Source organism: Giraffa tippelskirchi, chromosome 1 (genome assembly GCF_054371585.1).
Source record: "Giraffa tippelskirchi isolate mGirTip1 chromosome 1, T2T-mGirTip1v1.2.pri, whole genome shotgun sequence".
In the NCBI taxonomy this organism is placed as follows: Eukaryota; Metazoa; Chordata; class Mammalia; order Artiodactyla; family Giraffidae; genus Giraffa; species Giraffa tippelskirchi.
In genome coordinates this window covers 171514532-171526954 of record NC_137275.1, presented here as the reverse complement: position 1 = coordinate 171526954, position 12423 = coordinate 171514532, and the positions used below count along the sequence as shown (strand labels likewise).

Here is a 12423-nt window from a genome sequence, read left to right as displayed (position 1 = left end):
CAGTTGTAAGCATTTCATTGTGTACTTGATTTTGGGAGCTTCTGAGTGACTAGGGTCACAGTGGAATACCAGAGGAAGATTTCCTTGCTACAATCCTCAAAGAAAGGAGAAGCCTCCACCCTAGAAAAGGCCTAAAGTACCATCAGGATTATTGCCTCAAACAGAAGCCTTAAGAAACTAAGGGAAAGGCAGTAACCTTGTTGCCCTCAGCTCTCCATCAACGTGATTTAACTCGCCATGCTAACACGTTAGCAGAAAAAGAAGGCATACTCACTTTCAGACATGAATACTGCTCACTTCCATCTCTATTACCCTATACATGATGTCTGACAGTCAATCATTAGCTACAAAACACCCCAAAATGAAAGAAAAACAATGAATGACAAAGCAATCAACAGAATCAGACTTGCCTATAACACAGATGTTGAAACATTCAGCCAATGGATTTTTAATTATTATCGTTAATAAGGCAAGTGCTTTGAGTGGAAAATGTGGAAAATATGAATGAACAGGCTAGAGAATATGAGCCGAGAAATGGAAAACAGAATAAAAGGTAAATATTAAAGATTAAAAAACAGCGTAACAGATGAAGAATACTTTCAGTGGGTTTATCAGTATATTCAATGGAGCCAAGGACACAATGAGTGAACTTAAAAATAGGTCAACAGAAATTATACAAATGAAACATAATGAGAAAAGAATGGGAAAAGAACAGAGGATCTAAGGGTCATGGGATGATCTATAACAGGAATCTAAAAATAATTTTTGGAACCCAAGAGGAAGAAGAATAGGGACGAGATGGAGGAGGAAAGGGAGGTGAGGGAGGAGGAAGATGGAGGTAGGAAGAACTACCTGAAAAGACATAAAAAATATTGAGAGAGAGATCCAAAAAGCTCAGAAAACTCCAAACAGGACAAATATGAAAATATATATATATATAGACACACTATACACAAATTCAGAAGGCAGTCAGATAAAGACAAGAAATTATGTACACCAATGGCACCCCAACCCAGTACTCTTGCCTGGAAAATCCCATGGACAGAGGAGCCTGGTAGGCTGTAGTCCATGGGGTCGCTAAAAGTCAGACATGACTGAGTGACCTCACTTTCACTTTCGTGCACTGGAGAAGGAAATGGCAACCCACTCCAGCGTTCTTGCCTGGAGAATCCCAGGGACGGCAGAGCCTGGTGGGCTGCTGTCTATGGGGTCACACAGAGTCAGACACAACTGAAGCAACTTAGCAGCAGCAGCAGCAGCAAAAGTATCACTCAGATAATGAAGGTGAAATTAAAGCACTTTTTTCCCTAGTTCTGATCCATCCTTCCTGCCAAAAGATGAGATAATTCATAACTAGCAGAGGTGCATTATAAGAAATCATTAACTTCTTCAGGTAGAAATAAAAATAACAGAATTTTGAAGCTACATGAAAAAAATTAATTCCAGAAATGGTTAGAATAAAGGTATGAAGGTATATGTCTTGTAAAAAATTAATTTCTCTAAAAGAAAACTAAACCTAAATCAGTACATATACATTGCAAACTTTCAGCATACACAAAAGTAAAACATATTACAATAACACTGTGAAAGGCAAAAAAAGTAGGAAGTGACAGAGTGTTGCTAGGATACACTACATAAGCAGTAAAATATTATCAGAAGGTAGACTATAATATCCCTAATACTATTAAATTAATCAATGAAAAGCAGAATAACTTTCATAAGTCACATGAGTGACTTGTGACTACCCCTCTTGAGTCCAACAGAAGAGAAGAAATTTTCATAAAACAATGTTTAGTGCAGATATTGTAGCCTAGGAGACAACAGGCATAGATAAGGGGTAAATAAAAAGATCATACTAAAAGATGGGTATTTTAAGTAAAAACCTGTATTTTGAAACATAAAGTCCCCTCATTCTTCATCCAACTGGCTTCCTGAACTTAGGCTGTCAGGTCTATACTTAAAGTACTTTTCTAAAAGGAAAATGACTGGCCTGAGAGAAAAAGAAAACAAACAAAAAACTCTAATAGATACTCAAGCTTTGAGGCTATAAAATCATTGCATTACTGCCTACAATCTGCCATGATGTTCACCTGTCCAAAGTTCTGCCTATACAAAGTTTCCAATAAGCTCTGAATATTTAGGCAAAATTACCAAGTCCTTCTAAGAGAAAAAAAGTGAAACTGTCATCAGGATCAGCAGCAGCAATTTGACTGAACATTCACACTAGGCCAGAAGATAAAGAATAACATGCTTAAAATCATCTAGAAAAGAAAATGCAAGCTAAAGAATCAAAATCCAGTCAGAGTACTCTGCAAATATAAATGTAATGCAACATATAAACCTTCTTAGAGTATTGTTCTTATAACTATGAGCCCTGCCTAAGAATCCACTGGGGAATAAACTTATGAGTAGCCAAAATTTTGGAGATGTCAGCAGAAAGACTGGTGAAGACTCCCATTTAATAAAGAAAATTTTTTGAATATTCTGAATCAGAGTACTACCATTTTGCACCCCTTAATGAAATGATGATTTTTAACATTACAAAGACAGCAAGAAGCTATGTGCATCCTTTGAAGATATTCAACACAATCTATGAAGTATTCTTGTCTTCCCCAACCCCCGCAAAACAAACAAAACAAACTCCCTGTATCTCACTGAATGAAATTTAGCTTATCAATTTTATTTTCTTGGGCTCCAAAATCAATGCAGATGGTGACTGCAGCCATGAAATTAAAAGACACTTGCTCCTTGGAAGAAAAGCAATGACCAACCTAGACAGAGTATTAAAAAGCAGAGATATCACTCTGCTGACAAAGGTCCGTACAGTCAAAGCCATGTTTTTTCCAGTAGTCACATATGGATGTGCGAGTTGGACCATAAAGAAGGCTGTGCACCGAAGAATTAATGCTCTCGAACTGTGGTGTTGGAGAAGACTTTTGAGAGTCCCTTGGACAGCAAGGAGATCAAACCAGTCAATCCTAAAGGAAATCAAGCCTGTATATTTATTGGAAGGACTGATGCTCCAATACTCTGGCCACCTGAAGCAAAGAGCCAACTCACTGGAAAAGACCTCGATGCTGGGATTGAAGGCAGAGGGGAAGGGGACAACAGAGGATGAGATGCTTGAATGGTATCATCAACTAAATGGACATGAATATGAGCAAACTCCAGGAGATAGTGAAAGGCAGGGAAGCCTGGCATGCTGCAGTCCACGGGGTCGCACAGAATCGAACATGACTTAGCAACTGAACAATAACTGTACATGGTAAGTAAAGGATATCTATTTAAATAAATGATACTAGGAAAAAAGAAGCCAGTGTTAAAAAAAGTGAAACTGGATTCCAGCCTCAATCATATTTTAAAAAATCAATTTCAAGTAGGATGAAGGATGTAACAGTGAAAAGCAAAATCATATAACTTTTAGAAGGTTGACATAGGGGAATACCTTCATGAATTCAGAGAATGGATTGATTTAGAAAATGTAAAACTCTCAAGCCAAAAAAGAAGGATAAAATTCAACTTCATTAAAATCAACAATTTTTATCAAAAGACATCATAACCAAACTGGGAGTAACTATTTGAAACAAAAATACACTAAGCAAGGAATAATACAGAACATATTAAATGATTTCTTACAAATCAATGAGAAAAAAAATAAACATTCCTTCCCCCAAAACTGGTAAATCAAATCAGGGATCAGCAAACTACCAACAGCAGGATTAGGTAAGAATGATTTTCGTATCTTTAAGTAGTTTAAAAAAATCTAAATAATAGTAATATTTTGTGACACATGCAAGTTATATGAAATTTTCATTTTATTATCCATAAACTCATTTACTCATTACCTATGGCTACTTTCACATTACAATAGCAGAGCTGAATAGTTTTAACAAAAACTGCATGGCCCACAAAGCCTAAAAGACTTACAATCTGGCTATTTACAGAAAAGTTTGCTGGCACCTGAGTTTAACAGATATTTCATAGAAGAGCAAGCATAAATAGCCTATAAATATATGAAAAATATGCAATTTCATTACTGGTAAGAAAAATACAAACTGAAAACACCATATTATATACTCCAGATCTTCAAAAAACTTAACATGACAATTTTGAGCACTGGCATTGAAATAAAATACCAGATTTCTCTTTCACTGCTCCTGGGAGTAGATGACTCTCCGGAAATGCTTACATGAGATATGTCCAAGAGTATATCAGGAGACATGTACAAGACTAGTTACAGAAGCAATGCACATAAAACAAAAGAACAGAAACCAAACATCAATAGAACGATGAATAAATAACAATATACATTGGAATCAAAGTTAACAAAAAAGGAAAGGAAAATGGGGGTAGGACAAGAAGATACAAGTGAGAAACTTCATTCATTTTGTAGCTTTTTTTAAGCTGGATTTTTAACCTTAAATATGCATTAAAAATAAAATTATAGAGGGAAAAAAGTACAGGTCTTGGGTTAGAGTATCAGTTCCATTTCTAACTACCTGTATGTCTTTTAGTAGATTCACTTATTTACATTAGCTTTACTTGCTAAATAGGATAAATAAAATGGACAATATGCTTTTCTCAGCGCTCTAATAATATAATTTTTCTTTCAAATAAAAGCAATGGAAGCAAATCAAACCATGGCTTCTAAAATATTTCTTGTTCTTTATACCTATGAGCCATGCACCTGTGATGTTTGGGGGATGCTTGTTATTCCATGCTAACAAATAACAATAAGAAATGTAAGGAATAAGAATTTTTATTTAACATACAAATCAGGTCATCTCATCCATATTATTTGCTAATAAGCTGATATATCTATTTTCTTTCCTCCTGTCATATTCTAAATTTTGACTTCCTCACTCAACAAGTACCTCAGCCTTTTCTAATCCTACTATTTGATATTCTCTTCACTCTTTTAAATATACCACCTTACCCAGATGCTCTTGATCAAAATTCACCTGTACAACTCCTCAACAGTGTCTAATCTAAGAACCTTACTCTCTTGCACCTAGTAACAGAGGACCTATCTTTCAATCACTAGCCACATAGTTCAAAGGACTCCTACCATTAAAATGCTATGTTAGTAAGCATCCATTATTTTATTTTGAATAATGAAAATCTCATTATTCAACCTGATTTCATACCCTCTGGTCCGAAATCTAAAATGCGTAACAAAGTTCACAGTATTTCAAAATAGAGGAAAGATAATAAGTAAAAACGGCATTTGCTACTCTCCAATCCACCCCCCACAATCCCCAAAACTTGAGTTCCAGGAGTATTACTTGTACTAATTTCATTTATGAGATACTTAATCCTCATTTTACATATAAACAAAGATTCTGAGATTAGGCCACACAACTACTGAAGAGGAAGGCTAAAATAAGAACCCAATTATGCCTAATTTTAAAACCTATGGACCCAATAAGACATACCATTAAAATCCAACGGTTCTTTAATTTACATCTATGACTAATTTTAAAGGACAACTATATTTAATAATGTTATTAATAGAAACAAATTCATACCTTTTTGTATACAGCTGTTATGTCAGAATCCAGGACAATTATATTTCTTAGCTTTGCATTTGTTTCAGTCACTGATGGCCTCATAATAATTTCACAATCAAGCCCTAAGGGGAAAAAAGATCATTCAATTCCTTTTCCTTCATTTAGTAGTTCTGAACTCACTTTTTATCAAATCTTGTTACCTTCTATCTTAATTTCTGAAATGTTACGTTTCTGATCTTGAATAAAGATCTGTAAACATGATAATTCTGCTAAAATCTGCAACGTAATAGTATCTTCATTCTTGGATGATTTTAAAGCTGCAAAAAGAAACTCGTATTGTAAAACATAAGACAGAATTTTTAGTATCTTACTACACTTATAAAGTAATTGAAATCACAACAATAATGCGAATACTAGAGGAACATCTTATTTGCAAATTGAAAGCAAGCAATAATATGTTACCTACTAAGTTATATTAAATCCAAAGAAACCAAAGCTAAACAAATGCAAACAAAGAGACAAAACAAAATAGTTCTAGATAAGAATAACATTTGAAATTAAGTTAGTCGTAGCTGTAAAATCAATCTTTGGCAATTTACTGATAACAAGATGATACTTGTTATTATCCAACTTATAACTTTTGACTGCTTAAAAATAGCACTTGGTTTAAAAATATACACTCATATTGTTGAAATTTTGTTAGTCCTATGTTTCTAACCTAAAATAATATTTTGTTGTTCAGTCATTCAGTCGTTTCCAACTCTTTGAGACCCCATGAACTGCAGCATGCCAGGTTTCCCTTTCCTTCACCATCTCCTGGAGTTTGTGCAAACTAATGTCCATTGAGTTGGTGATGCCATCCAATCATCTCATCCTGTCGACCCCTTCTTCTCCTTGCTTCAATCTTTCCCAGAATTAGGGTTTTAAATTCATGAAATCTAACTTATATTAAATTTATAATTTTTAGATGGCACTAGTGGTCAAGAACCTGCCTGTCAATGCAGGAGATGGAAGAGATGCAGATTCAATCCCTGGGTCAGGAAGATTCCCTGGAGGAGGGCATGGCAACCCACTCCAGTATTTTTGCCTGGAGAATCCCATGGACAGAGTCAACTAAAATGAATGACTAGATAAATAAAGGCTACTTTCTTCAGCAATTATCACTTTACTAATAATATTTTCTAAAAATAACATGGTACATAATGAATCTTTTCAGATATTAATCTAGGCAATAGAATTCTGAAGTCAATATCATAAGTTAATAATAAGCCAAGAACCAAAATTCATTGATCTACTTGGTATAAATTTGAAGTTGAATTTTAAAGAAACATACGTATTTTTTTAATAACTTCCCCTTTGTCTTCAGTCTCCACAACATGCACTGGGGCTGGTTTCTCCTCCAAATATGGAAGGATATTATTAAAATAATTTATTGTATTCAGAAGTGCTTCAGTATGTAAATGAATATCCAAAGAGGAAAAATTCACCTAAAGAACAAAACTGATTTTAGTAACACAACAAATATTTGTTTGCCTGCTCTATGTTCTTTGTGGTATAAAGGATACAATTTATAACAGTCAATTTTTATCCTCAAGGATCTTACAGTTCCCGTTAAAATTTTTATAATATATTTGCTTAGAAATACATTATCTAAAAAATAAATTATTATTCACTTATACCTTTATCAGTTGCACAACACTGTTATAAGTATTCTTCAATATTGTTGTGGGTAAATTCTTTTCAGCCTACACAAAGTGAAAAATACAAATCTGTTAGATTATCATAGGAACACAATTGCACATACAATTACACAATGGTCCTAATATGCATTTATACAATTTTTTGAGGAATACATATAATTACTTAAACAACTGCTTCACCAGAACAAAAGAAACTTGGTAAGTATAGAGCAAGTATTCAATAAATGCTACATACTATCTTATTACCAAGAGTAGAAATCTAGATAAAGAAGATATGGTACATACACACAATGAAATATTCATCATAAAAAAGAATGAATTTTAGTCAGTTCTAGTGAGGTGGATGAACCTAGAGCCTGTTATACAGAGTGAAGTCAGAAAGAAAAAAACAAATATCATATATTAACACATATATATGGAATCTAGAAAAATGATATTGATGAATCTATGCACAGGGAAGGAATGCACACGCAGATATAGAGAACAGACTTGCAGATACAGTGGGGGAAGGAGAGAGTGGGATGAATGGAGAAAGTAGCATAGACATATATACACTACCATGTGCAAAACAGACAGCTGGCGTGAAGTTGCTATATAACACAGGGAGCCCGCCAGGCATTCTGTGAGGACTGAGAAGGGTGGGATGGGGGGAGGGGAGGGAGGCTCAAGAGGGAGGTGATAAATGTATAATTATGGCTGGTTTGTGATGTTGTATAACAGAAACCATCACAACATTGTAATTTTCTTCCAACTAAAAAGTAAATTTAAAAAAAGAAAAAAATTCCCCCCAAAAAAGAGAGTGGAAATTTAAATTTAGGTATCACACGTAGAGGACAATCATTTAATCATCCACAACTCTGTAAGGTCCTTCCCAAATCTTCCTGAATGTTAAAACAAAATTTTGACAGAATAGTCCACCAGGCATCAAATATTCTGTGTTATATTTAGATCTGGAACATTTTTATATTAATAAAAGTTGTTTAATTCATAAATAATATAAACAATAAAATCTGCAACAATAATAGTAAAAAGTGGTCTTAAAAGTTATATAATGCTTATTGAACATTATTCTTACTATAAAGCACTATAATTATTAAAATAATGTGGCACTTATATAAAAACAGGTCAATGAAAACAAAGGCAAAATCATATGTAGATGACAGTACACATAAATATTTAATGAATGATGACTTGGTTATCACAAGTCAACAGAAAAGGAATGGAGCCACTGATAGCAGGAAAATTAGGTAACTTCAGACTATTGTGGGAAATCAAGTGAAAGCTTCATCTTTTATAGTATACCACAATAAATTTCATTAAGATTAAAAAGTCTATAGATTCCCTGATGGGGGTAACAGTCAAAGTGCAGGTCATTTCTACTTAGAAAGTGGGCTGCTTATTGTCCTGCTACATTAAGTGTTTATAAATCACAAGTTAACTAATAGGGGATGACAAAATAAAATATCTTAAAGTTTAAGGAGTTATAGTGATCACATCAGGATGGAGATTAAAATGAATATTTCTGAACTTACAAAACTTGATTTAAATATCTCAGCAGTATGCTTACCATGCTTGCATGCGAGTTAAGTTGCTTCAGTCATATCCAACTCTTTGCGACCTTATGGACTGTAGCCCACCAGGCTCCTCTGTCCACGGGATTCTCCAGGCAAGAATACTGGAGTGGGTTGCCATGCCCTCCTCCAGGCCATCTTCCTGACTCCGCGATCAAACCCACATCTCTTAAGTCTCCTGCACTGGCAGGCAGGTTCTTTACCCCTAGCACCAGTTGCTCACCATAGCAAGTATATAAATCAAAGTACTTACCTTCACATATTCCAGTGTTAAGAGATCTTCCATTGTGTTATCCAATGTCGTAATCAAATAAACTGGTTTCTTGTTTTCATCTAAAAATAATTTTTCAAATTATTCTTTCATAGAAAAACTAATGGGAAATAAATGTGGGAAATATTAACAATTATAGAATTGGAAAAGAAGTATTTCCTATATCAGTTCTGAACTCTGATCTCTGTATTACTCAAATCAGGTGGTCTTTCTTCCTTTATTTTAAACTCTACAAATGTAATTTCATCTCATGATTCCCTTTTCTTATGCCACACTGCAAAAGATTCTTATCTTACCTTTCTAAACTTAGATAGGAAGTTCAGTAAGAAAAAGTAGCAATCAGATAGAGAAAACAATGTTTATGAGGAACAATGAAAAGACATGAAGTGATTCTAGTCCTGAGTCACAGAAATAGTCAGAATCTCTAATAACAACTGTATACAAAAAACATCAGACAGTTGATGAGAAATTAGCTGTTTTGTGTATTAGTTTAGATTAAAATAAACTTGAGTACCATGTTATCAGTCTTTACAAATTATATTGTTGCTTGTGCTTAAAATCTAAGAAAATAATCAAGGAAACTTGCTGAAGAGTATTTTGTGTCAAGTCTTTATAACTATCATTAGCAAATACTTATGCCTTTGAAATCAATAACTAGATACTGGAAGATAGGAGTACAAACCAGTCATACTACTCTTGAGGGAAAAAATACAGTGTATTTCCACAGAACCCTCCAGATTTAAGTTTATTAGCACTTAAGCTAGCTTTCTATTGTAGAGGCTAATCACATTTCAATCCTTAAAAGGTCTCCACTTTTTCACACATTCATTCATTCACTGAACAACTATTTACTGATCATTTACTTTGTGTAAGAAATTATTGTATTCGCTTCTTCCTACTCTTTCTAAGAAAACATAAGCAAATATATTACACAAATAGGTGAACTGTCAATCGTATATCCTATGTTATGTATTCAAGGGTTTTCTTACCCTTTGCTCTTAGGGAAACAAAAAATTATAAAAAACAAATATTAACAACTTCTGTAATACTTCTGGATTACTGGAAAACACTATCAAGTTGGCTCACTTTTCTTTCCAACCGTCAGAGCAAATTTTCTTGATGTAAAAAGCATAATAAGGCAGAATTCTGTTTCTTGCGTGTATAATTTTTTCAGGAAAAGGTAATCGTAACACAATTCACCAGATGCAAGTTCCAAAGGGCTACAGAACAAGTGTAGAGTATGGAACTAAAAATGTATAAATCATATCCAATGACTAAGTTTTCAGGCCACAATACTTAATCTGCTTCCCAACATACAGAGATCACATTTTGTCCAGGGCTCACAAAAAAGGGGAAGTTTCGTTATACCAGTTAACGACATCTTTTGTCTGAGAATGAGTTCCCAAAGATGATCTTCTCAAATCCTTGATGTGTATATAAGCATATTCCTCACCTTTCTTATTCCCACAGAGAGTTCAGCTTAAGTTTTTAACTCCCTTATTTTAGTATCTCAGTTCACCCCAGAGGTAGGGGGGGGTGGGGCTGGCGGGGGGGCAGATAGGGAACTCCTATATGAGTTCAAAGGATTTCACAGGATAGCTACCATTTAAAACTTACATAACTCATAAACTTTTTTTTTTTTTAAACCAACAATCAAAAGGGAATTTCCTGGCATTCCAGTGGTTAGGATTCAACAGTTTTGCTGCCAGGGCCTGGGTTAGATCCCTGGTCAGGGAACTAACCTCCTGAAAGCCACAAGGCCGTGCCCACCTCCCCCACCACAAAAAATTTTTTTAACTTTAAAAATTGGAAAAAAAAAAAAAAACCCACTGGTTCCAGGATAGCTAAGAGTAGATTTTATACTCATGCAATGTGTACTTTTATACACATGCAAATAGAATGTATTCATGCAGTTTCAAAATTAAAGTAAAGCCTTACTAACTTAAAGTTAAAAAAAAATTAAGCCAACTGTGTCAATAATCACTTTGAACATCAATGGTCTAAATGCAGCAAGACACCAATTTCCAACATGAATAAAAAAAAATAAGCTAAAAACCCACTTTAAATACAAAAGTACATATAGTTTGAAAGTAAACAGATGTTGAAAAACACATTATGCTAACACTAAAAAGAAGAAAGCGAGGACAGCTATGTTACTTTTCAGACAGAGCAGACTTCAAGGCAAGCAAAAGCTGTAAGGGATAAAGAAAGGCATTAAATAATGATAAAGCAATTTTCCATGAGAACACAACAATCCTTAAGGTGTAGTTATTGAACAACAGAAAGGAAAAAATGATCATAATGCAAAGAGAAACAGATGAACCCACTACTTTATTAGAACACTTCATATGCTTCTATCAGAAAAGGAAAAAAATTAAAAAAAAATATATATATATATCAGTAAGAACATAGTTGAGCTCAGTAACACCATCAAATAACTGGAGGTAATGGACGTCTACAGACTACTTCATCCAACAATAGCATAATATTCATTCTTCTTAAGCTCACATGGAATATTCACCAAAATCAACCACATTCTGAGCCACAGAACACATCTTAGCAACTTTTAAAAACAGAAATCATACAATGTCTGCCTTCAGACCACAAAAGAATGAAAACAGAAATCAGTAACAGAAAACTAGTTGTAAAATTCCAAAATATTTGGAAAATAAACAACACACTTCTAAATAACACATGACTCAAAAAAAGAAATCTTGAAGGAAGAGTTAAAAACACGTGGAATTAAATGAAATGTCCATGCTCTAATTCCCCCAAATCTGAGAATATGTTATCTCATATGGTAAATGTAACATTACAGAGGTGATTAAGGTCAAGATTAAGGGGAAATGATCTTTGATTGTCCAGATGCACCCAATCTTTAATTACCTTAGTTTTTAGAGTGGAAGAAAAGGTTAGCGAGATTACAACATAAGAGGATCTAACACCTCATAATGGTTCTGGGATACAAAAAATTACTTGCAAGGATTCAGAGAGGCCTATAGGAGCTAAGCCCAATCTACACCTTACAAGCAGTAAGAAAATAGACTTAAATCGAATAAAACTGATGTCCTGCCAACACCTGAATGAGGAAGAAAACAGATCTTCCCCTACAGCCTCCAAAACAGAAGTCCTGTTAACAGCTTGACTTTTGCCTGTTGAGACTTCTGTCAGACATCTGAGTTACACAAATTTAATAAATTTGTGGTAAACTGTTGTAATATCAATATAAAACTATTTCAGTATTTTAGTATTCATTAAGTAGACTTAAAATTTAACCATTTTTCTTAATGAGAAAAGTTATCTTCATATCCCTCTAGTCTACCCCTTAGACTTCAAAGTATAATATGAAAGTTGAAGACTAACTCACAATA

At 34.1% G+C, this 12423-nt stretch overlaps 1 protein-coding gene across 4 annotated transcripts in view; it reads right to left on the bottom strand.

Annotated features, from left to right (window-relative positions):
• VPS13A (vacuolar protein sorting 13 homolog A) overlaps positions 1-12423 on the bottom strand; it is a 271242-nt gene that overhangs the window by 151328 nt on the left and 107491 nt on the right. For 3 of the 4 annotated variants that reach the window (XM_081505891.1, XM_081505918.1, XM_081505911.1), the window contains exons 27-31: positions 9035-9114; positions 7190-7255; positions 6844-6997; positions 5711-5827; positions 5529-5632 (exon numbers count right to left, since the gene is read on the bottom strand). In XM_081505891.1, coding sequence (XP_081362017.1) covers positions 5529-5632; positions 5711-5827; positions 6844-6997; positions 7190-7255; positions 9035-9114 — 521 coding nt within the window. The remainder of the gene's footprint in view (positions 1-5528; positions 5633-5710; positions 5828-6843; positions 6998-7189; positions 7256-9034; positions 9115-12423) is intronic. The other variant, XM_081505901.1, reaches the window with a different exon arrangement.